A 25,479-nucleotide genomic window follows, 5' to 3' on the forward strand; every position below is an offset into this window, starting at 1 on the left:
CAGTCAAAATACCGACAAATCAAAACACCGTCAAATCGAAACACCCACAAATCAAGATACCGACAAATCAAGAAAAGGTGGCGTTGTTCGTTCGAGGCCCTGCGGCCTTCCGCCTCCACTCAGGATCATAACCCTTAGTCAGTAGAATTCATTCATTCTTAACAAAAAAAACTGTAACAAATCTAAAATTTACCTTCCTCAACAATGTAGCGTCAAAATATGTATTTAAGTAAAATGACAGCTAGCACAGAGTTGCAATTATTTTTTTAAGTGTCATTGCACGAAAATAAAGGTTTATTTTTGGTCTGACATATTTTACAGCCATTGCAAATAACTTTCTGCGTGTGTCTGTTGTTGTGCCGTTGCAGCAAGAGGAAAATTCTGCTATTCTTGCACCGTGCGAGGGTTTTGCAAGAGCAAGAGAATCCCCCTAATATGTTGGGTCGAGCACTTAGTGATTTCGTTTGATGCCAACAGCTGATCTTGTTGAATTTTACGCAACCAACTTCACATTTAGCCGCTTAACCGTTATATATTTCAACAGCTGATATAAGCATGTAGTAAGGCTTGTTTGTAAAAAAATTTTTAACACTTTTTAGGGTAGTTTTTCTTTGGTGCCCCATCGAAGATGGAAGATTAAAACACATTTCGGCATATTTTATTATTTTACTATCAAAAGGTGAAAACCTCAGTTCAAGCAAAGTGAAAATGATGTGATGTTGACAGAACAGGTAGATGAAACAAATTCATTGGTCGATTCTAGGCAAGTTTTGTCATATGTGACCGTTTACTAGCAATTGAAACGTCTGGTATTAATTTCGAAGTTTTACATACATATGAGTACCTCGGCACTATTCCGATTACTTTGGCGGTTTGGTACTGAAAACGAATTTCAATATGAATGGATTATGTGCCGATCCCCTAGCTTCCCTAGAGGAGGAATATGCAAAAATAATGGATAACACTTATGTATATTTTTTGAAATATTACCGATTAAAATTTTAAAAATTTGAATTAATAGCACATGGTATTTCTCAATGTTTAACTAAATTTATGTACACTATTCATTTTTTATATTGAAATATACACTTTAAAAGTTGAAATAAGTTCATATTTCACTTTTATGTTATTATTTTTTAGCTAAATTTATTAATTTAAACATCACACTAATGGCTGAAAATGTTATTCTTTACAATTATGTGCTGAACACATACAGACCGACAGACTTCAAGCGACATCTGTCAAATATTAAACACGTTCTTATGTAGTCGTGCAGCTGTCTAAATAACTGTGTCCGTAAGAACGTGTGTATTTTAATATTTGACAGATGTCGCTTAAAGTCTGTCGCTCTTTCGTTGTTCCCATTTGAGCATTTTTGTTGTTTCAATGTAATTTAAAACACAGCACCCCTTCTATGGTCCTTTACAGCATGTTTGCCAAAATTGGATTTCTACTGTAGAAATGAGTTTGTTCTCTTAACGAGATTACTCTCTTAATATCAGAGTTGCCAGTATCCATATTTTGTAGTAATTAAAAATATGCTTGAATATATTTGAAATATTAACTCAAAATCAGAGTCGAATATTATTACTTATAAATATATAAACTGTTTTTAATAGTTTGATTTCAGTTTTGATATTTTATATTATGAAAAATTATAATTGCAAAGTTAGATGTGTACAAAACTAAAGATGCGTATTGAGCAATGGCAATAATGTGCAAAGAAAGCAAACGAGAGCAGATGATTTCCACGTTGCCACTACGGTCGGCAACGAAAGAAGGGCGGAAAGGTATTCACTAGTTGCACTATTAGCGTGTTTACAATTATGGGGAAAACGAGCGTGGCCACATTTTAAAAACAAAATATGAAGAATTTTCAACGACAGCGTTGTCTTTGATAGTACTTTCTTATAGGTTATCTCAACATTTGTATAGTTCCACTTCTTATACTACTACATGTCCATATCTAACTTTTTATTTGAAATGGAAAATTATGTTGTAAGAGTGGCAACATTCATCATCTTAAAACTCTGATTTTAAGTTGTATATTTAGTCAGGCAACCTTAAAAGACATATGACAGCAGTTCCATATTTAAAACAAGTGTGGCAATACTGGTTCTACACGTGTTTGATAAATACAGTGTTACTGAAAAACTAAATTCCTAAAACAATCGTATTTATCAATAAAAAATAAAAAGGACATGTCGTTTAATAGAGGAGGACGTGGCGGAGGTATAAATTTAAAACTATTTTACGATTTCGTGTATTAAATATATATATTTTATAGGCTTTCGTGGCAATCGCGGAGGAGGTGGAAATCGAGGTGGCGGTGGACGAGGCGGAGGCGGTGGTAATCGTTTCGGCGGCCGCGGATTCGACCAAGGACCACCTGATCGCGTTATTCCTCTAGGCTCTTACAGTTATTCATGTGAAGATGATCTCGTTTGTAAAGTGGAAATTGAGGATGTTCCTTATTTCAATGCCCCAATATATTTGGAAAATAAAGAACAAATTGGGAAGATCGATGAAATATTTGGAACCATACGTGATTATTCTGTGACCGTGAAATTGTCCGAAAATTTGAACGCAAAAAGCTTTAAAAACCAACAAAAACTGTTCATAGATCCGGCGAAGTTGTTACCTATTTCGAGATTTTTACCTAAGCCACCACAAAAAAAGGGTAGCAAGAAAAATAATCTTAATGGTGGTGCAGGTGGAGGTCGTGGTGGTGGGTTTGGTCGCGGAGGAGGAGGCTTCCGTGGCGGTAACAGCGGCGGCGGTGGGGGCTTCAAAAGAGGAGGAGGCGGTGGGCGAGGTGGAGGTTTTGGACGAGGTGGAGGCGGTGGACGAGGCGGAGGCGGTGGCGGTGGCGGTGGCGGTGGTAGAGGTAGAGGCGGTGGACGAGGTCGCTGGTAGTACGAACATTTCATTCTATATTATTTGGAAATCGTATTATCTGTACAATTTAGATTATAAAAATAATATTTTATATGAAAATGTTTTGTCTTTGGTTTTACTCTTGATTTTGACTTGCTATTCACTTGTATTATTTGGTCTTTGAATATTATCAGTTTTAGTGAAGATTTCTGATAAAACAGGAAGAAAATTAAAAAAAAAATCGTTAAAAGAACTCGATTGCGATCGGTCAGTGGTACGACTCCGCATTAACGACTGTGATTTGCTTGTCAAACGTCAAAGAAGTGATGCATTTTTGAAGAGCCTTGTTTCTGGCGACAAAAAGTGATTTGTTTACAAGAATGTAAAGCACAAGAGATCGTCGTCTAAAACTATGAACCAGCTCAAACCACTTCGAAGACCGCTTTGGAATGATTTTAAAGGGATCGTTTAGTTGAGAATGGGAGAACCTTCACCTCAAATTAGAACGCGAATAACCACTTGAAACAGTTTTTTTGTGATAGAGAATTGTAGGTATCCGGGAAACTCAATATTTTTTGTAAATAAAATAAACGAATAAAAAATAAATGAAATTTTGACAATTATTTCAAATATTAAAAGCATTGGGAAATTTTATTAATTAATTAAGAAAACCAAAACCAAATTTTTAAAACAAAAATATGTATGTCATAATATAATTTAAAAACTGCGTTAACAACAACAATTTGACTTAAAATAAATATAAATATGTATGTATTAAAGGAACATATTAAGAAAATTAAGGAATTTAGTTAACTGTTTTATGGACAAATTAACACCGAACAACAATTTCAAAAGAAATATGAATGAATTAAGGAACAAATTCTGACATTATAGTTACTAATGAGACTTAAGCAGTATACTAAAACTAAAAAAATATTGACCAAAAAATTATATATGCATGTAGGATACGGTAATTTTTTCTTCTCACCACTTTCAAAACTACCACTACCGATTCAACAGTTTCGCGGTGACACAAACTTCGAAACACCATTCCTCGAACCACATGTCCTAAACCGGTATACCAGTGCGATCCTTAATCTTACCGAGCACATTCACATGCACCTTCGAATAGCCGCTGGACTTTTTGCCCAAAGTGCCCATGCTGCCGCTGGGTCCAGCACCAATACCGCCGGCACCAGCAGCATCGATGGAAGAACACGACAATGGCGATGAGTTCTTCGATTCCAAATGCGATGAGCGATGCGAGGAACGATGTAGAGACTCGTGCGACACCATATCATCGCTGCTCGGATGCATATGTTGTGCGGAGGGTGTGTAGCCGGGTTGTAGCTTTTCCACCTCATCGTCGATTGCCTTGAATTGCCAACTCCAGTTGGCGCGATACAAGAAGGGACGATGATCGAAGCGGTTGTCGTCCGGACTGTAGCTTTCGGCGTGCACTGATGGAGTGAGGACAGTCATTTTATGGCGATTGATGGCGTAGCAGCGGAAGAAGTGCTTCACTTTGTCGGCAACCTACACGGCAAAGCGTTAGAGAATGCAATTAGAAGCAATTAATTAGCATAAAAATAAAAAAATATGAAGTACGCACCTCCTTCGGACTCATGTCGTCGCGCCAAGTGGCCACCAACTTACAGAACATACTGTACGGCCCACAACTGGCTTGTTTGCGCAAGCGACCATACTCACTGAGCTCTGCGTAGGTCATGCCCATATCTTGCTCGTCGGTTTGCACGAGCTGACCATCCTGCAGCGGCTCCAATTCGGCAGTGGGTGGTGCTTCGATAATTGACTCCAATACGGTTAAATTGAATTTCTCCTTCGCATAGTTGAGAAAACGACGCAAATCAGTTTTCGAAATGCCGCCGATGGGATTCACATCCGCCGACGAGCAATCATATTTCGTCATATAACCACGCAGCGCTTCGTCGACATTCGCCGAGCCGAGCACCAGCAGACCGCCGGGCCGATTACGCACCCACAACATCAGCTGCGCAAACATATAGGCCAAGACCATGCGTATGCGTGATTGAATATTCTGCAATGCGAGATTTTGACGCGCACAACCGCCCTGAGTACGAAAACGCGGCGATAGACCGGTGACCGCATTGAAGATACCCAACAGGGCATTAACGGCAGTGTCAATGCTGATTTCGATGTGATAGCTGCCCAATTGATTGGCCAACTGCGCGGCGCGACGACGCGTCTCCTTGCTGGAGTTCACGCTGCCCATAAAGCAGGTGACGAGCAAGCGATTGCATAGTGTTGCCGGATTATCCGGTGTGTAATCGGAGTCAGCTAAGATTTTACGTATATCGTGGAGCACCTGGGCATCACCGCCTTGTACGGCATTCACGATCATGCGACACATGGAGTAGACAATGGTGGCAGAGCTGCTGGAGTCGACACCACCGCTGAGCGGCAGAAAGAAACCACCCTGACCGGAGCGGCGTAAATAGTCCCACAACCAGCAGGCAGGACCCATTGCAATTTCCTCTTCAGGTGTATGATAGATCCATTGCATTGGCGTGGAGGAGCTCTTGAAGATGTCGTTGTGCGTTGACATCTCAAAGTCGCAGTTGATGCGCGGATAGTTGGGCGCCGAGGCAGAGAAGGTGCAGCGTGAACGTTGCGACACTCGATACGAGCGGATCTCCTCCAAATCAATGGTAGCTAAAGTGACCTCCTGTAAAGCAAGACAAATTGTTTTCAAGGATATATGGAATATAAATCAAGGAGAAGTAAGAATACTTACGACATCTTGCAGCGCAAATTGCTTGCTGCGTGCAACAATTTCGCCATTCATGGCTATCGCCGAGCAGCCATTGAAGTAGACACGTTGTCCGTCACAGCCGCGCAAATTGCTGAAGAGATAGGCACCACCAGCCTTGAAGCTGGCATTGCGTATTAGATCGGTACTAATGTGCGCCTTGCGCAGTTCCATATATGATCCCGAGCCATTGACAATGATTTCCACACCCGACAGTGACATATCGATATGTTTACTAAAAGTTGGATGGGAGAGTTGATATTAGCGATTAAAGGTTCTTTGGGATTAGATGATATTGCAAAGGTGAAATCTGGTTGAAAGATAAACTTCGGTTTGAAGAGCCAGTGAAATTCTGAAACTGACATCGTCCTAAACTGTTCTAAATATTAATGCTTTTACATAATTCCTTAGCTAGGATAGCTAGCAATATCAGACTAAGTGGCTGGAAGGGATTTAGGGTATAATATATATAGGATCCAAAAGAGTTGCTCAGTTTTTCATAGCCTAAGATTGTTGTACTCTTGTAGAGCTCCCAGAGATGATCTAGTGACTGACGCCCAGAGCATACTAAAATTTTGAAGGGAAGACTTCTCCAGGCCGCAGAGTGGCACTGAAGGCATAACACCAGAAGATGGCGAACCCGATTTCTCAATCGAATATCGCATTCGATGGAGCGGTGAGCTGTATATGTCGTCCAAATGGACGAAAACACTCCAGCTCTGAAAGTATTCGATGCGTGCCCCCCGGAGAAAGCAGAGGAAGACCTCCATTTCGTTGGAAAGACCAGGTGGAGAAGGAACTGGCTTCGCTTGGAATCACCATTTGGCGCCAAGCAGTGAAAAGGAAGAACGACGACTAATCAAGAAGAAGAAGATTGTTGTGGCGAGTTCTTCCTGAGTTTTGGTCGAAGAGTTTCCGTGTGTGGTTATGAACCAGAGGAATTTGCAGCTTTTTTAGCCGCAGGAAGCACTTCTTAAATAATTTTAATGAATGCTGAAGATACTTTTGTCTGATTTGATAGACGATCTGGTGTCACAGACCCAAAAGTCGTTGGAGCGGGTTCCGTTCGCAGAGTAAAAGAAGTAGAAAGAACATGATTAAGGTTTACAGAAGATACAACGGGTTATCATAATAGAAGATATGAATGATAAGCATCTTCTATATCTTTCTTTGCTTTCTAACGTTACCCCACACTAATCTTCTCTAATACTACATTATATTTAGAAAAGGAATTCAATAATTTAAGGCACACCTATAGGGTTCATTATATAAAATAAAATCTTACCTGCGAACATTCCATAATTCTTCGCAAATCTCATAACCGATGCATGTGTCCTTAGTAGCGATAACGGCATCACCGAATGGCACCGATGTCTGTCCCGTGTGTTGAGAAATCATGCGCGGCAAATAATGCTCCTCCGTTTGAAGAGACTAAGAGAGGAAGGAGGAAGATAAAACATTAATTTGGGTGAAAATTGAGTAAAACTTTTAAAAATAAGAAGACATGAGATCGGTTCTTGGACCGAACTGGAATTTGTTTCTTAAATCGCATTGGTTGAAATGTAACCCACCTTTGTCCAGGAAGTGAACCAACGTGATTCTCGATAGTTATCATCATCGGCCATTGCCATTTTCGGACGTATCAGCAATATTTGACGATTGAAGAAGGCAACGCGACAATTGTAGGCAACATTGCGGTGCATCACCGGCATACCAACATCGATGAGCATATTTTCGCTGCAAAAGAGAGCTCATTAAGAGTTACTGGCTGGAGTTTGTATAGAGAGCGCTTACCAGAGCGGCGAGAGCATAATCTCCAGCAGCACTTCCCAGGAGTGCAGATATGTGTCGGGCTCAAAAAAGTGATCCTCGCAGCTATAACCACTACAACAAAGAAAAAAATAAAAAAATATTAGAGATTTCTGGATTTTAGTGGTGTGAGGCAAGCGTGGACTTACGTTATTTCCAATTCGGGACCGGTGCGGTAGGAGGCGCCCATATCCTTTGCCTCCAAGATGGACTGCAGTATGCGCGCCAAGTTGCCTTCAAAGTCAAGCGCCCACTGGTTGAGCGTCGACACGGCGACAGTGATTTTGCGACCCATTTCGTGGAATGACGACTAACGGCTGACACCACGAGTGACAATGCGAGGAGTTGAGCACGTGCGACGGTGCAATGGCAGTAAAAACGTCAGACGCACAGTTATCAATTCCGGTTTACCTTTATGGGGATTAAAGCTGACGGTGTTGTTCGCTAAAATGTTAACCTCAAAATTTATTGTCAATAGGCGGCTTAGTGTGTTGTGAGCTTGAACGCAATGTGGCAACTTCAGCGTTAAAGGCTGCGGTCAACAGGTGTGTCCTAGTTAACTATCTGTAATTATAGTGGAACAAAATCGAAAGTAGTCTTTTGGCATGGACATTGGTTCAAAATTTCAATTTGAAAATAAATTATTGCAATTTTGCGAATATTCCCACACAATTAACTGGAGGGGTGAGGGCTAATATGCTCAAAATTGCGCGTCTAAATTAATAATAAATTACTCGTTTTGAGTTCCACGTGATGACGCACGCTTAGTCCTTAAAATGAGTGCCACTGCAAGGATATAAAATGCCAGCACAAAAGTCGCTGTGACGCTATGCGACGCTTTTCGGTTTGTTATTGTTTGTTGTCGTCGTCTGGTTCGACTCAGTTTGTTGTTTAGTTAACGAGCTCGGCATGTATCGAAATGGCAGTCGCTTTGACTCGCCCATTTCCACCCATTCGCCGGTATCGATCAAACATCGTCAATGGCGATTTGCTTAATCGAGTTCATTATGCACAATGGGGTTTCGTGGAAATTTAGGGGGCTGCGATTAATTACCTAGAATTAAGTTGCTTTTGTGTTTTCGAGTATTTAGGTATTCTATTTGGAACTGTAAAAAACGAGGACAAATCTGACATCGATAAAGAGAGGTACAATGACTCGGTTGGTGGGTATGTGTTTAAGGACAAAAGTGAGTAAGCTCAGAAAAAAAGGTCTACTGCACTAGACCTCAGGTTCTCAGTATGTCCTAGCCATCTCATTACCCGCAGTGACAGATCGGCAGAAAAAATTGCATTGCGTTCGGCTTCTTTACAGAGAAATGCCCTAATGGAAAGTTTAAAATCTTAAGTAGAAATTAACCTTAGAAACAGAGCTCATAAAGTATAACAGATTATTTCTCCTCAAATAGGTGAACTAAGTCTATATGTAGTTTCTCGCAGTTAAAACTTATCGAGTAATAACTTCTGCATCAGTTGTCTTTACGCTATACAAATATATACCGGGAAATATATGAGATATCTTAATTATTGCATTGGTACGAATCTCATTTTAGTCCTCACATATGTAGCGGTTAACAAAAACCGTTGGAATATCAATGAATTTCTTTATTCCGGTGAAAGTGCATTTGATGCCATTATGTATGGAACTCGATTTTCACGGGCACGCTAGCAGAAATCCAGACGCCGAGCCCAATTTTCTACGGTTTTCAAGGATAAATCGGATGATACTGTTGCAATTTGCCGTTCGATATTCATACGAAGTTCATTAATCGTCGCTGGCTTGTTGGCATAGACCATAGACTGGACGTGGCCCCACAAAAAATAGTCTAACGCCGACAAATTGCATTGCCGAGGGGCCGTTTTGACTTGACCATTTCGAGTACGCATAGATTACTGCCTAACCAATGACGCATATTTTGCTTATTGATGAAGCCTCATCGTTGAAGCTGATTTTTCGATGAAAATCCGTATCATCTTCAAGTTGTTGCTCAGCCCAATTCACGAACATACGACGATTATGGTGGTCAAGCAGCTTCAGTTCTTGCGTCAATTTGATCTTGTAAGGATGTAGGCCAAGATCTTTTCGTGAAATTCGCCACAACGAGATGCCCAACGCTTGAGAACGAAGTGTGAGAGACTGATTTGGGTCTTCCTCAATTGCTGCACTAGCGGCAGCAATATTCTCAACACTACGGACACTTCTTTGTCTCACTGGCACGGGAACATTTTGGACTGTACCTGTGGATTCAAATTTTTCCAATAGACATTCAATTGTTGATCTGAAAGGATAATTATTACGATCACAAATTGGACATAGCGCTCTTAAAGTTGATACCACTGACTCTGAATTTCGCTAGTAAATTTGAGTAATTTCGACTCGTTGTTGGACCATATATCTTTCCATTGTAAAATGGCAAACTTTACTGAAGAGAAATGTCAAAAGAGTGAAAAAATATGGCATCATTTGCTGTCCCTATCGGTCTACTTTTATAGCGTCCCTATTGAAAAACCCGTTATTTCGTCAACCGTGGGGAGAACTTGTTGAAATTTTCAAGGTTCGAATCAGCCAAAACTCAGATGATCTACTCCTTAGTGTATCAGATCATAAAATATCTCAACGAACCCAGATAATTAAGTTTTTCTGTAGCACTATATAAAGATGACTAGAGGTCAGAATCAAATTAGGGCAAGTTTGTGTATAGACCCATTAGTGAAACACAACTTCTCACCCTAATGATCACCGAAGGATGAAAACAGTTGGAATGAAATCTTAATCTTATTATCTTATCTTATTATCAAAGTGCTAAAGTCAGGGGCTACTGCAGCTAGAAGAAGTCGACAGACACAATTAAAGTCTTCAAATTTAATGCTGACATCGATTCTCTGTGATGAAAAAGTTGGTTAGAGATTTCCTTAGATAAAAATGTTTATTCTGTAAGCAAGCTCAGAAATGTTTTATCAGTTATAGGTACCAGGCATATATGCTGGATTCTAGGCTAAAAGGGCCTTCCGGGAAACGAAATAGCTGATGAAATTGTCAGAAGTACCATTCGCTTGACTATCGAACTAGTTCCGGAAATACGCAAGTCGTTATGAACGGTATACAACGAAACTTCCGAAAGTGCTGATAGACGGAGCAGAGTGAGATGGAATGCCTTATGGGCACGCAGGCTCATCAAATTATTTGCAAAGGAACGATAGGAACACCTGTAAGCTTACCACTCACACGGTCTCGAAACGACTGATGGACGATTGTTGGTCTAGTCATAGGTCACAACTTAGAACTGGCATCACATGCGAGTCATGAGGGCAGTGTTAACGATGAAAGTGTAGGGGGGTAGGCATAAGACAGACGCAGGAACAACTCCTCTACTTATATTCGGTCTTTTCTAAAGGTCGGTTAAGCATCTAGGAGTTTAAGGGGCTGGAGGAAGCATCAGAATTAGATATCAAAACTTTATTAAACTGCGCAAAACGCATTGAAGCATACTTCATCCCGTATTAATAATAAACCTCCATCTGGCGTTGCAAAGGACCTATTGGTTTACGTATGGCGTGAAAACCGGTCAGTGTAACCTAACCTATAGGTACAAGGTGAATATGTTATCAAATTCTTCCTCCAAAAATATATCGCTCAACTAAAAATTCACTGACTTTTTAAACTGCTTTCAAAGAAATGTAGGTAAACACATGTGTCTAGCAACGCCTAACGAACATTTTTTTTAGTTTTTCTATTTGTGTTGCAATAATCGTTGAACTATGCAAACACAGTAGGGCAAACATAAATATAACAGCAGTGGCATGTGTATGACACATGTCCAAATGTAAAAAAGCTATCTGCCTGTAAGTCCTTACTTTTTGAACAGCTGTCAGTGCCGTCACTCGACAGCAGGACAAATATGAAAAAGAGCCCAAGCGTTGAAAGCTCCTGCCAATAAGCGCACGAGTGTTGTTGCATGTGTATTACGGTACTTTTTTATGTGTGTAAGTATTTGTATAGCGGAAATTCAGTTCGATCTTGTTTTGCCTGTTTGATATGGACTTGATGGGATTTATTATGTACCACTTGCACACATAGTTACATATGTACATATCTAATTGGGAATATGATAATCGAGTTAGCAATGGAGCTTTGCTTTGCGTCGTTGGATTTTATTGGTTTTGTTTATTGTGTTTTTTATTTTCAGTAAATCGTACATATTTATTTATTTATTTTTTGCGACAAAAGAACCGTTGTGAGGGAGTGAAACTAAAATGTGACACAAATATTTTACTGTCATATTCGCCTCTAATGGCATCAGCTGTCAAGTTGTAGAAAGAATTTGTTGTATAATCATATTACAAACATATTTGTTCTCCCCGAATTCTCGTCAATCTTCTCTATACATATTTATCTGTCTATCTCAGAATTATAGAGGAAAGATTATAACACGTTACGTCACGACATGAACTCTCAAACTTTCATTCATGACGTGACGTTAGTTGCTGTCAAACGCACTCCAAAAGAAAGTAACGTTACGTAACTGTCGTAATCAATATTTCTAACATTCTGATATCTTTCTAATATTCTGGTATCTTTCTATGAACATTCATATCGATATCCCCTTTTACCGATTTTTTACTTTTAGGTTATTTTGAGTAGTTTCTAATATTTCTGCAAGCTAAATTGTTTCCTTAGAAATATTTTAAAATTTTTTTCTCTGAAATAATTTATGCATACATTTTACTGTCCTCAATCAATATGCAAGTGTGTTTCATAGTGAGTTCAACAATCTTACTCAAAATTGCAAAAGTGTTCATTGGGTTCAATTTTGTTTTTGGTTTGTTTTCTAATATCCTTTTTCTGTTGACTCTTACTTGAATAACTGTGCATTGAAGTTCTGACGGAAGTGCCAATGCAGTCAAGTCAACGGTGATGACTCAAAAATAGAAGCACAACGGCTTCATCTATAAATAGAAACTTCAATACAACTTCCAATGCGAAATACATTTCCGAAACGGGTCAATAGGAAACAAGTTTTTTGAAAAATTCAAAAAGTTTTGTTGAAAGTTGTTACATACATATGTATGTTATTTCGAACGGCGTTTATGCTTACTAAGCGTAAGTTGAAATTAATAATTTATATTTGGAAGCACCTATAAGTATACCTAATTAAGGAAAAGTATTCGAATTTAATTTTCAGCTGCATTCAAAAAACGAAATTTTCTTGAATTAGCCTTTTTCAATCTTGATATCTAAATCACTTAGCGCATAGTTTGACTTTAGACGACTTAACATTCTTTCGATTTGTCATCGCACACCATACCCTAAGCCAAGACAAAATAGTAATTTTTCTATCCATAAATAGGTTAGGTTAGGTTAAAAGGTTGTAGGTCCATTGTGGCGCCTATAAGGTAATAAATACTGGAACATGTGACCCTTTCATATCGCTGTTGATAAATATACCTGAGCCTTTCACAAATTTTTTGAGACTCTTAATACCAGTTTCGGCTATGTCTACTAATTCTAGTCTTCTGGATGTTTTCACTCCAACCTCCTCCATACAACTTTGAAGCTAGCTTCCGACAAGATTTTAGCCTTACCGCATGAATGCCCAATAATCTAAGCCTGGAGATCAAGCGCAAAATGACTCTTGCTAACTTTGGGATCAGTAGGCAATTAGGAAGAAGGTCCTGCTCTTCAAGATATTTGGACCCGTCAGCGTGAGCGCTGAGTATCGCCAAGGATAGAAGACACTGGCGAAGTTAGATCAAAGAAGAAGAAGAAATACCTGAGAGAGTAGCCAGTAAGTATTCCTAAAATTGTGTAAAAGTGGTCGACCAGTGCCTGCTAAGCGCAAGCGAGATCCATTGTTACAGTGCTAGAACCCACGACGCCAATGGAGATCCAACTCGGTCCCATTCCGATGTGAGCCGGGTAAGGGTGCCTCTATGGCTAGCTTATCTCAGATGTTGAAGTATCTTGATACTACTTTAAGGGAGTATAGACACACCTTGATTATCTTTGAGGCTACACTTTGCAGCAGTATTTCTACGTCATCTTCATATAAATTTTGCTGAAAAACACTACAGTGATCCGGTAGCTAAGATTAACGAAGAGTTCCCTACAGAAAGTTCTCCCTCCAACCTTTTCTTCCTAAGTAGAGACGAAAGACGTGGACTAATTTTATTGATTTTTGGAAAAAAAAGTTGACATACATATATAAGTTATTATACGGAGAGTAGTCAGGACTGTTCTCCTTTTCCACCCCAATTACTGTCCTACAAGTACCTAGTCTCACCGTCTCACATCAAATATCTTACTATATACTCGTAATTAGTCACTGTCAAGAAAAAGGGATAAGGAGCAATATAACTCTGTCATTCGATTCAGGTTTTTGATAGGAAAGTCGCGTGGAGTCAAAGACTGCTTGGATGCTGTATATGAGTTTTAGCAGCCCACAAACGCCAGAAAGTTATGTGACAAAACTCCTCCTCTGACAGACCAGCGATTGAAGCGGGTTGGCTAAAGTGAGCAACTCAAAAGACCACATTGGTCATATAAATTTGAACAAAATATTGGGGATGAGAAAGCTGTTAGCGCGATGGGTGTTAGGAAATTTGGGAAGCCAAACGCAACCCTCAGAACATATCAAAGCAGTGTTGTCTAAGCGCAAACCAATGGAGTTTTGTGTCGTTTCATGATCATCAATGAAACATGGTAAATACTGAAGATCCAGTAAAAATTGAAACAAGAACTTTACAACCTGCTCCGAAGACGGTGAAGACTATTTTACCAGTCTAAAAGGTCACCAAGATATGATCTACATTAACTACATAGAGAAATAAAAAAACGGTCACACAGTTCTATACTGCCGCTTTATTGGGCTGATTCGATGTCGAATTGCAGGAAAAAAACCGGTCCCATTTGCCGAAGAAATTAAGGTTCTTCTATGCGACTGTTTTGTTTCCAAACTTGAAAAGTACACAGAATTTCGAATGGGTTGATCACCATTGCCAGGGAGATCAAATTTGAAGATCTCCAGTAAGATCTCAAGTAATTTTCAGTCCACAGTTGGAGATTCACTGGGTCAAGGGTACCAAGCCAAAATAAGAATTCAACGCAACTTTATCCAAAAAATATTTGCAAAATAGTTCAAAATAGTAAAAAAATAGAAACTATCCGAAATCTGCATCAGAAATATTTTCTATTATTCTTTGACCCCTTTAAACAACCAAACCAAACCAAAAGACAAGAGAAATTTGTTCAGTGGTTCGTGGCACCAAGCGCTTGAAAGTTTAGCGCCGCTAACAAAAAATATTGAAGCATACAACATAACAACAATAAAAATGTGGCGTTTATCTCGAGCCATTCGAAATTTATGTACCTTGCAGCACGGTGTTGCAAGTTGCCGGTTGCAAATTACTTTCTAGAAAATTTACACCCCTGCGAAATAAACATAAGCCAGCGGAATTGTGCGAAATAAAAGAACCGATCTAAGGATGTGCGGCGCGTAAAAAAGCGAAGCGCAGCCGTGGCATGCAGGTAGTTTTGCATTTAAGCGGCTTTGCCGCGTGCATCGTAAATTTCTACGCTATTCCCGACATGATTCACAGGTAAATCACCAACTGACGGCCAACCGTGAGCTCTCGCGGCAAGTTGTGCGCACACACACGCTCACAGAAAGTAGAAAATACAAATAGTTGTGCAAATGTGTGCCACACTTGCCGTTTGCTTTCTTTCGCGCTGCCAGTCATGACTTTTCACCGCGGATGGCAACAACAAAGCACTGGCCGCCGTTAGTTATCCTTTTTTGCTGCCACAGCGTGAGGTACGAAGAGCAAGCGCGTAGAATGAACTAACTGCAGCTGGCAACTGGCGCTGGTGCATGCCACATCAACGCATGCATGGCATGGTGTATGTGTGTGGCGCTTATTTATGCAGTTCAGTGGCATGATACATGTGCCACGATTTATTGTTTTCTGTTTTAATGAAGCCGCCACTTTGATTTGCGCTCTCCGCCAACAAACTTCAAAGGGTGCCACATCACATACTAGCACTTGTATGTTGCATGGTAGTACTCGCATCGCATTGCATGGCGTGTGCATTAGCAGTTGCGAGGATAGATAGTTACATATGTTCGTAGGAAAGTAATATAACTTGTACAGGATGGGAAAGTTAGTTGTAATATATAGCTACTTTCAGGTGCGTAGCCGCAAAGGAATTCATTGAACTTTGGCGAACGCAAAGAAAAACCCTCGTTTGAGAATAAATTATTCATAAATTACTTTATAAGTGAGTGGCAAACGAAAGCGAAACATTTGAATAGGCTTATTAAAGAATACTGTGGTAGCATCCTCGATATATCATAATTTGGAGAAATTTTAGCTTGTTTTGTGTCGTTGCTTTACATCTATGTTCTTAGCGAGTGTTCGCTTGGCACTCTATGACCTCTTTTAAAGAAGATCCGACGCTTTCAAGCCAAATTTTGTTCAGCCATGGACCCCATTTTTGGCTCAATGGGTATGTAAACAAGCAAAATTGCCACGTTTGGGAAGAAGAGCAAGGCAGAGTTTCGAGCGCTGTCATTTCATCCAGAAAAAAGAAGACGGCGCTACTTCCTACACATCGCATCATTCAGGTGAGCAGATAATTTCACGTTTTTGGTCGGTCGCTTGGCCACCAAGATCGTGTAATATCACACCATTCGACTGTGGGAATATGTAAAGTCTAAAGTCTAAACGGACAATCCCGCGTTCATTTAGGCATTGTCATTCATCAGTTACCAGTCGAGAGTCATCGAAAATTGGACTAAACGGATGGACCATCTGAGACGTAGCCACGACTAACATTTAAAAGAGATAATTTTCAAAAAATAAATGCCGAAGAATGTTCTTTCGAATGATATTAAACCTACACCATTAAATATGAAGTTTCTGTTTTTTCTTTAAAAAAGTGGGAAACCTCGAAATGGATCACCTTTTATAAATTATTACTTTATTTAGTTATGCCTGGATATACGCGAAACAGTAGTTTCCGAGATGTCGATCTGCAATTTTTTCACAAGCCCTTTTCTCTCCAAGAAGATGCTCTATTGTTGGAACCGTCGATATCGGACTAATATATGATGTAGCTGCAATACAAACAGATTAATCAAAACCAAGTACTTGTACCAGCAAGAAAGAACGGCAGGCCGTTAATATGAAGTAAAACTCTCAAATAGCTACCAACGCCCCATTTGCATATTTCCACTCAATTTTCGATGACCCTGTGCAGCATTTCGGCTATAGAACGCTGAATGTTGTCTTCGAGCTTCTCGAGCGTTGCTAGTTAATTGATGATCTTAAAGGACTTTGACTGGGCTATTTCTCGAAATGAACGAGTCGCCACTATTTTCACGCAATGTATCCAGGTTTAGACGACAAACATGAGGCGGCGCAACGCCTTATTGAAAATGGAGATCGTACGTGACGATTTCATCAAATTTCGGGAAAAAGTCCGTTAACAACGTGTTATAAAGCTCATTATGATGGTAACGATATTTTCAGCCTTACTTTTGGAAAAATGAGGTCCGATGATACTACAAAGCGCACCAAATGGTAAATTTTTTGGAATGCAATTATCTCTCCTGAACCACACTAGGATTTGACTCACCCAAATAGCGACAATTTTATTTATGGACGAAAGCATTAAGACAAAAATGTCTGAAAAGATGATTTTTCGATTAATATACATTTGATAATTTTTTGGACAGCACGTAATGATCTTGGACCATTTTCAAGTGTTATACTAAAGTGAAACGTAACATGATATGGCAAACCCTACTGAACACACTAACAAAATTTTACCCAAGTCCGTAAAGAAACATAGCCGCCACGGGCTGTCAAAATCAAGTCATCCCTATTGATGATGCCGCATATTCGGAAAATTTCACATGAACTATTACCTAAGTCAACGCAATAAACTACAAATATCAGAGCGGACTACTATAGCATATGTATATGCAAAAATATTATGTAAAGAGACCGATCAAAAATCAGCCTAAAGATATTCAAAAATAACATTTTTCCTTTTTAAGTAACCTTAATTCGTCTTGAAGACTGCGGGCCGAAAACGTACTTGTATTATGCTACTCCACAAATCAAGGTTTATGATGTTATGAGTAAAATATATGATATATTATTTTATTATTTTCAAAGAAACATTTTAGCTATTCTTTAATCGCGATATCTTTTATTAGATGATATTCTAAGGTGACAAATATATAAAGTGTTTAGTATTTAATAAAAAAACATATGATATTCGGTTACCTCCTCATTTCGCTGTCATTCGATGTATGAGGCATTGACATATGCTTAATTTTTTCAATATGCCAGGACTGTAGCGAGTTGAATGACACGAAAAGCGAGTGACTAAGAGTTAGTTTTGAGCTAACTAAAAACTGAGGTAGAGTTCGCTATCCTTAATACACACCAACGATGCAATATAAATATACATTTATGAAAATGAGTTCGAAGCAGATTGGTATCACACTTTTTGGATTCAAAATATACCTGTCCAGAAAGTATATAGTATCTTCATTTAAATCTCTCGCTTATATGGAAGACAGGTACATTTTTTTTACTAGGTTGGTACAACTGTCCTTAATTATGATGCCAAAAATTACGGAAAATGAGAGGGGGAAATGAAGAATTCCCGATACTTTCTTGACATTTAGAGTTTAGAAACAAAGGAGCTTAATTATTGATATTTGCTATTAAAAAGCCATCAACCCCGACCAAAAACCCAATTTCAACTAAAAAGTTGAACACTGACATTTAATCTCATATTAGTACATTACAAGAATTCAAAAAAAAAAACTATACTTTGCTTTTTATAAAAGAAAATTAATTCAGCAATTCAACTCAAACAACTTCAAATTTACAAACAATAAATTTCAATATTGAAATTGTCAGACTTGAATACAAAATTTTCGTTTCAAATTGTCTATCTTTCAATTTTAAGTTTTTTCTTTAATTTCTTTATCTAACTAACTGGTGTTTAATCAAAGTCCAACGATAATTTCGGCAAAAGCAAATTATTTAAGGTGACTTTAAGAAAAATCGCATGCAACTGTCAAGCGTTTAGCTCTCTTGCTCCGCGAGTGAATCGAACAAGGCTCAGGCAAACGCCAGTGTGTTTTAAGTTGAATGAATTTTAATATATTTCATGAAAAATTGTGTGATTGTGTGGATAGTGTGCGAAAAAGCGTATATCCTGCAGAGAAGTAAATGCAAAGAGTAGCGTTAAATAAATATTTGTAAAAAGAAAATTCGTAATATTGCTGTTACATAAATGTCACAAGTGAAAGCCTAATATTAACACGAATGGCAATGAGTTCTACGGGTAAGTTGTTCGAATGATAATATTAAAATATATATTCTTTGTTGATTGGTTCAAATAAAGCTTGATGGAGGTCATCCATACTACACTTCCGCCAAAATTTTTCGTTTGCTTGGAACATAGTGGTTGATATTGCATTTCACCGCCAAGTTCCAATAAAACTGTATGATAATTTTCCGGTTTACATTTCGGTTCGTTTCAGTTATTCAATTCTTTATCAAAATTAAAAAAAAAAATCGCCAAGGACCACATTCGGCTGTGGAAGAATTTCATAACCCCATACATGTAACGTTTTCATTGTTTTCATTAATTTGTGAAATGGTAAATCGGCCAATTGTCAGCCCAGATTCGGCATTACTCTTGAAAGCTTTATAGTCACAATTGCTCCACCAGCTTCTCCTGCGTTGGTTAAATCATTTAGTTTTGTGATATTTTCGTGTTCAAGGGCGTATTTTGGAATACTATAGATTTGGTGCTTATATGATCTGTATGGAATCGAGAAAACCTCATCAGAATGAGTGTTTCGAGTCCGGTTGACACTCATCAAGCTGCGTTTTGGTAGCGCCAACTTTTTTTAATGAAAATGCTGTTAAATGTTTCAAAATGCCAAACCAGTATCTAACGAAGCTGTGAAATTTATACATAAAGGATGATCCATTTCGAGGTTCTTAACTTTTTTAAAGAAAAAATACAGAAACTTTAAATTTATTGGGGAACATTAACATTTACGTTTTGAAGACCATCTCTTTCATATGTTGGTCCTACGTCTCAGATGGTCTATCCGTTTATTCCAATTTTCGATGACTCTCGACTGGTAACTGGCGAATGCCACGCGTTGTATTTTGCTCTAAGGCCTGAATCGAAGCGGGATTGTCTACATAGACTTTACACTTTGCATAAGCCCACCAAAACAGTCTAGCAGTGTGATATCACACGATCTGGGTGGCCAATCGACCGGCCCAAAGCGTCAAATTATCGCATAACGTCATTAATTGTTCGATGTGTGGAAAGTGACGCCGTTTTGTTGAACTCAAATGTCGCTGAGATCATGAACTTCAATTTCAGGCAATAAATAGTCGGTTATCATGAAATGGGCCTAATCGCTGGAAAGATATTGGCTTGAAAATGTCGGATCTTCTTGGGACTTGGAACCCATAGAACAAAGCGATCTCGCTGGAAAGGTCGAGCGGCTTCAATTCTTGCACAAGCTGAATTTGTACGTTTTCAATTTAAGATCTCCATGTAAAAAGCGCCAAGTCGTTCCATACGCCAGCCCGAGTTGCTGCGAACGGCGCCGAAACGACCCTCGACGGTCTTCGTGTACACTCTCAGCTACGGCTGCTATATTTTCTTCACTTGCGAGCTGCACGGCCGCTCAGTAGGCCGATTATGTTGACCATATGTAGAGCGAAGCGTGCGAAACACATTCTTTCTTTATAGAAAGTGAATTTTCGTAATAAAGTTGAACAATTTGTAAACGTTGTTCAGGCGTAAATCTTTCATGATGAAACATCATACATTACTGTACAAAAATAATATGTTAGCTTGACACGACTCACGCGTGATCTGTCAAAAAAAGGCTTTGGAAAAAGTAACTCTACTTGAAGGTTAGGTCAAATAACATAACATTCTAGTTTCAGTTTGCTCGCTTTATTTAAGTCAATAAATATTTATTTTTATTATTTTAAGTTTAGTCAAATGTAATTATTTAAATTATATATAAACAAATATGGTAAAGGTAACGGCATCTCCTTTGTTCATAGATTATGCTTTCCTTTCTGAAAGTTATCCTTCAACGCGTGGCCTCTTCTCTTCCGGACCTGCTGCATTCTCGTGTTCTTCATCCCTACGTTGTTGTCTTACATAGTCGGGAAATCTGACCATGCGCAAAAACCGTTCCAGATCCGGATCACTACAATCATATGGGTAGTCGGTGCGACATATGGGACAACGCAACTTGCCGCGTTCCTGCATGCCCTCAAAACATTTCAGACACACATAATGTGTGTTCTCGCAGAAACGTATGTCGCGTTTAATGTACTCATAACAAACGACACATGTGAAATGCTCAACACATTCTTTATTCAACTCCTCATCCTCCTCGTTAAAGGTGAGATCCTCCCACGTCGGCGCGAACACATCTTCACTGTCATCAAATTCACCAACATACAAACGCATTTTACGCGAATCTATCTCTTCACAGAGATACTGTATGTAATCGTAAGCCAATTCCACATCGTAGGTTTGAGAGGTCTCTGCACTATGCGATGTAAATGGTCCAAGGTATTCGGCAAGCCCGTCACGATTGAGTCCAAACTTAATGGTGTAAGTGATCGGCTCTGAATCTCCTATGTGAAAGACGCCGCGGTTTATTTCCTCCGGATTATTTGCATTTTCAGACGTGCAGAACCAGTAGATGCCACTCGGACCGCAGAGCAGAAATGCATCTGTCGCGATGTCATCGAAATCAAAGTCATAGTAATTTTTGCCCTTATGTTCACGTATATAATTCGGGTGCACGGCTTCGCAGTGCGAAAAAATATCGTTCACAGAACCGGACCACCCGCATCGTTCGAAGCGGCACTGCGTTGACATTTTTTTAATTTTAGAATTTTTTTCTTTGAATTTTATTATTTAGTTTTTAAGCTTGTGAAGAGCACTATAACTGCAGCATGAATTGCACTGACGCTATCTTCGGTAAGCGAGCGGCTTATGTAGCAGATCATGCAGGTAGATGGATAGCGTCGGGTTTTCTCCGCGTTCTGGAAATGTGTTGTGGCAGAAAATTATGGCAGAATAAAATGAGATGAGAATTTACCTGCAAGCATAACTAAATTCAATAAAATTGGTCTAGCGTTTTGCTTTACCCTTTATTTTCATCTCTAAACAATGAAAATGTGGGAAATCCGGGATTTTTCTGGATTTCGTTATACGTTTTTGTTGTTCGCGAAAAGTCAACTTTATTATGGATAACTACCGAATTGACAAAATATAATAAATTTAATATATACAAAATTAATTCGGGTCTACTTAAGCGGTATAGATCCGGATTTATATCCGGTCAATAATAAAAAAGATGTTAAATACCTTGTCAAGCTTCACCATATGCTTTATTTGCAATTAATTAATATTCGCGCTAAAATATTTCTCCCTCCCCTGAAGTGCACATCAGCTGTTTCCATCACACTGTAAGCCAGGCGACTGCGCAGAGTTGTATGTTGCCAGGATCATTACATTATCGACACTTAGAGTTGGCAATGCAGTTCATATTACTTAACATACATAATTATAATAGGTTGTCAAAGAAGTCTTGCGGTATTTTCGCTAGTTGGCGCTGAAAGCGCGTAGTTCTAGTTTTATTCGTCGCATCGGGTCATGCTATACCTTTTTTTGTCGTTTCTTTTAAGTCGTTCGTGAGTTATAGCGTCGCAAACATGGAGCAAAATAAAGAGAAAATACGGCATATTTTACAGTACTACTACGATAAAGGCAAAAATGCATCTCAAGCCGCCAATAAAATTTGTGCAGTTTATGGACCCGATACAGTTTCCATTTCCACTGCACAACGATGGTTTCAACGTTTTCGTTCTGGTGTAGAGGTGGTCGAAGATGCGCCACGCTCCGGAAGGCCTGTCGTCGAAAATTGCGATAAAATCGCTGAATTGGTCGATGAGTCATCAAAAATTCATTTCAATTTCAATAAAAAAAAATCAATAAAAATACCGCAAGACTTTTTTTTTGAGTTCATCACATATCTGACGATTAATTTCGGTGCTTTATAATTCATCTATTCCAGATACTGTTTTACAAATCTAACCTACAAGGATTGCCTATTAAGTGCAAGGTTTATAAAACAGTAAGTGGACCCTTCATCACTTCAAATCAAAGGCTCTATTATATAACAAAGATATCAAAATCTGAAGCATTAAAATTTGCTTATCTTTAAGACTCTCAGCATTAAATACCATCAATACTTTTCCAATGAATGTTGAGAAATAGGCACGTGAGCTTCAGACCACAAGCGGTCGCACTTAGGCCATCCTTAGGTTCAATGTGCCCCCGGGTGGTAACCCTATTAAGGTGCTTGCTTGCTTCAAACAACCCTTGAACGAGCTGAATGGCTGGGCAGCTTTAGGGAATTTTGTCTTCAGCTGCGTCCGATCGGGCCAGCTCCCCTGCCTCTTCATTTCCTTCTATTTCCATATTACCCGGTACCCGAAGGATGTTAACCGAATCACCTACTGAGAGTCTAGTTATTGCCTGCTTGCACATGAAGAGAGTCTTAGTGTTGGAGCTACGGATCGCCTTAATTGCCGCTTGGCAAAAAACTAGAAAATTTATGTACTTGATGGTTAGAGCAGAAGCCCACTTGGCGCCTGCTGTTATGCCCACAATTTCGGCCTGAAAGACTGAATTATAGTCATTTCACCGTTTGATCTATTGGTGAATATGACGATTCCGTCCGTTGGACAATTTTCCATTCTTTTCTTTTGGAGAAAACGAAACGTTGTGTTTACCTTCTCGTGCGTCTCCCTTTTTCGGCCGCATTGCCAATTTAGTCCTGTCCTTAAGCACTGCTTCATACTTTACCAGTGCATGTATTGGCCGTATGTCAAGGATAATATCCAGAGCCTTATTCCACATAGTTTTCATTTCTCGAGCTTTATAATCCTCAGCAAGCATTCCCGATGCACATGTTCCAGGGGTTTAATACAGCATTTTTTCGATAATACCATCAACCTTACCTAACCACCATGTGTAAGTATTGGTCGTATGACATATAAGTAGAACCAATATAGCATATGGGGTCCTAAACCCCACTTTGGGGAGATAGCTGTTCTGCCAAAGCTCCAGATGCGAAGGGATGACTTGGAGATATTTGACAGATCTTGAGAGTACAATAGTTCTACTCCTTAAGGAAGGAAGATTGAGTTTCGAAAAGACATTTACATTTTCTCCAAATTGACCGTGACTCTCCGTTCAGTTGGAGGAAAACTTAAGGCTCCTTTCTATGTGCCAGACTAGGCGCTTACTTTTCAATAGTTCTTGCAGACCCTAACCTAACCCTATCCTCATACAATTTGGGCCGAAAATGAAAGCAATAAAATACCATTCCATCAGCCAGCAAAAGGTAATAAATAACTTCCTGAAGAAAAGCAATAGAAAATGGGATAAATTAACTCTAATATAAATTTCCGTTTCTGAAATCGACAAAGGCATTAGGCAAAGGGGAACTCAGATAGCTGACGGCGACACCATTAATAACAAAATTGGAAGTTGGGCAAACAAATAGCAAATAATCAAACAAAAGGAGAATGTGAGAAAGGGAATGGTGGCAGCAAGCGTAAGCGTGTGCGCCCAAAAGCATACGAAGCAAATTAGCGGCAATAAACACGTGACAATCAATGCCGAGGCTATGTGGCGAGGAAGCCGAAGGTAATCGTTTTAAAATGGCAAATGACAACGGCTGTCGGAAATAGCGATAGTTATTGCCTCCAGCCGATTCAACCGCTCATAAACACAAACACAGAGACCAAGCATACACACATACATTCAAAATACATAGGTATGTGTGTGTGTGTGTTTAAATGGCAATATGTTGTGTGCAATAAAGCCAGCTGCCTGCTGTGCACTGAAGGCTGATTTTGGTGGCTTCTTTCGGCCGTAAGCAGTTGGCGCTGCCGCTGACAACAGCCAATACAACAACAATACAAGAAAGAAACGAAAAAACGATTGCAAACATGGATTCGATGACATAAAACATGCTGCGCTGTAAGCCTCCAGTTGTCGTCGGCTGCTCGCTGAGCAATCAGTGCGATAAACCCGTGTTGGCGATAAGACTGGCGCGCTGACAGCAAAGCGTTCCTTGCAAAATTGATGAGCAAATAGCGCCAGTGTAAGCCGAAGAACTAGAAGTTAAGCAAATAAACTGTTATTTGTGAGCTGATTTGCTGCAGGAAGTGCAGATTCGAGTGCAGTGCTAATTTATTGCATCATATTTGCACAGAATGCCAATTAATTCTCGACAAATTCATTTTGAATTGCCAGACACAATATTGAAATTGATGAAATTGATCAAATATGCCGTTAGTGTGAGACAAGCTGCTTCCCAGTTTGTTTGAACTACAAAGTGCACTTAATTTCGAACACAAACACACACACGCATACTTGTGCCAACGGAACTGGGTTAATAGCGCTGCAGTGAAGTATTCTTTGTAACGGCAACCCCCGTTAGTCTTTAAATTGCTGTTAAGTTGTTTGCTTATTGACATGTTGTGTTGTTGACGTTGTTGTGCTGCTTGTTGGCCACAAACGATCGAATGTTGCAGCTGTGCATATTCAGTGCAAAAGTCGCTTGAGACTGCTTTCTGCGTGTGTGTACATAAATGTGGCTTTGTATTTGTAAGTAATGAATTTTGTGCTGTTATGCAAGCAATTATTGTTCGAAGTGTTTAGTTGCGGCGAAAGTGCTGTGAATTTCGTTCTAATAAAGTCACCACTTATTGCAGCTGCTTGAGCATGAGTTTATCACTCATATTGACCGAGTTTCCCAGTGGTAAGTACGACAATTCAATTTTAAGTGAATATATTTTACTTAGACAACAAAATTTAAGAAAGTGGAGCTTGATGCGGAAAACTATTT

At 39.3% G+C, this 25,479-nt stretch overlaps 4 protein-coding genes across 11 annotated transcripts in view; 2 read left to right on the forward strand and 2 right to left on the reverse strand.

Moving 5' to 3' along the window:
* The first annotated feature begins 1,693 nt into the window (after window positions 1-1,693).
* Window positions 1,694-3,497, forward strand: LOC120775936 (probable H/ACA ribonucleoprotein complex subunit 1). Its single transcript, XM_040106342.1, has 2 exons — window positions 1,694-2,232; window positions 2,288-3,497. The coding sequence occupies exons 1-2, from the start codon at window positions 2,202-2,204 to the stop codon at window positions 2,914-2,916; spliced, it is 660 nt and encodes a 219-aa protein (XP_039962276.1). The 5' UTR covers window positions 1,694-2,201; the 3' UTR covers window positions 2,917-3,497.
* Window positions 3,498-3,628: 131 nt separating this feature from the next.
* The window catches only part of LOC120775196 (glutamine-dependent NAD(+) synthetase), a 182,319-nt gene continuing 160,468 nt past the window's right edge, over window positions 3,629-25,479 (reverse strand). The window contains exons 1-8 of one of the 2 annotated variants that reach the window (XM_040105257.1): window positions 21,924-22,009; window positions 7,627-8,041; window positions 7,463-7,552; window positions 7,240-7,405; window positions 6,954-7,099; window positions 5,654-5,903; window positions 4,490-5,584; window positions 3,629-4,413 (exon numbers count right to left, since the gene is read on the reverse strand). In XM_040105257.1, coding sequence (XP_039961191.1) covers window positions 3,946-4,413; window positions 4,490-5,584; window positions 5,654-5,903; window positions 6,954-7,099; window positions 7,240-7,405; window positions 7,463-7,552; window positions 7,627-7,772 — 2,361 coding nt within the window. In that variant the 5' untranslated portion in view covers window positions 7,773-8,041; window positions 21,924-22,009 and the 3' untranslated portion in view covers window positions 3,629-3,945. Of the gene's footprint in view, window positions 4,414-4,489; window positions 5,585-5,653; window positions 5,904-6,953; window positions 7,100-7,239; window positions 7,406-7,462; window positions 7,553-7,626; window positions 8,042-21,923; window positions 22,010-25,479 lie in introns of those variants that run through there. The other variant, XM_040105258.1, reaches the window with a different exon arrangement.
* LOC120775195 (cytosolic carboxypeptidase Nna1) overlaps window positions 18,703-25,479 on the forward strand; it is a 166,686-nt gene continuing 159,909 nt past the window's right edge. For 3 of the 6 annotated variants that reach the window (XM_040105252.1, XM_040105251.1, XM_040105253.1), the window contains exon 1: window positions 18,721-18,839. In XM_040105252.1, coding sequence (XP_039961186.1) covers window positions 18,821-18,839 — 19 coding nt within the window. In that variant the 5' untranslated portion in view covers window positions 18,721-18,820. Of the gene's footprint in view, window positions 18,840-25,479 lie in introns of all 6 variants that reach the window. The other 3 variants (XM_040105256.1, XM_040105250.1, XM_040105255.1) reach the window with 3 other exon arrangements.
* Window positions 20,531-21,876, reverse strand: LOC120775197. 2 transcript variants are annotated; one of them, XM_040105260.1, is made up of 2 exons: window positions 21,704-21,876; window positions 20,531-21,598 (listed from the first exon to the last, which is right to left on the reverse strand). In XM_040105260.1, exon 2 carries the CDS (start codon window positions 21,429-21,431, stop codon window positions 20,622-20,624), a length of 810 nt encoding a protein of 269 aa, XP_039961194.1. In that variant the 5' UTR covers window positions 21,432-21,598; window positions 21,704-21,876; the 3' UTR covers window positions 20,531-20,621. The 2 variants fall into 2 exon arrangements, with proteins under 2 accessions (XP_039961194.1, XP_039961193.1); XM_040105259.1 differs by having other exon boundaries at window positions 21,655-21,876.

Source organism: Bactrocera tryoni, chromosome 4 (genome assembly GCF_016617805.1).
Source record: "Bactrocera tryoni isolate S06 chromosome 4, CSIRO_BtryS06_freeze2, whole genome shotgun sequence".
Lineage (NCBI taxonomy): Eukaryota > Metazoa > Arthropoda > Insecta > Diptera > Tephritidae > Bactrocera > Bactrocera tryoni.

Excerpts from the sequence above, each read along its gene's own strand:
- LOC120775936 (XM_040106342.1), top strand. The coding sequence starts at position 2,202 with ATGTCGTTTAATAGAGGAGGACGTGGCGGAG. Across the intron at positions 2,233-2,287 it reads TAGAGGAGGACGTGGCGGAG|GCTTTCGTGGCAATCGCGGA; the intron begins GTATAAATTTAA and ends TATATTTTATAG.
- LOC120775197 (XM_040105260.1), bottom strand. The coding sequence starts at position 21,431 with ATGTCAACGCAGTGCCGCTTCGAACGATGCGGGTGGTCCGGTTCTGTG.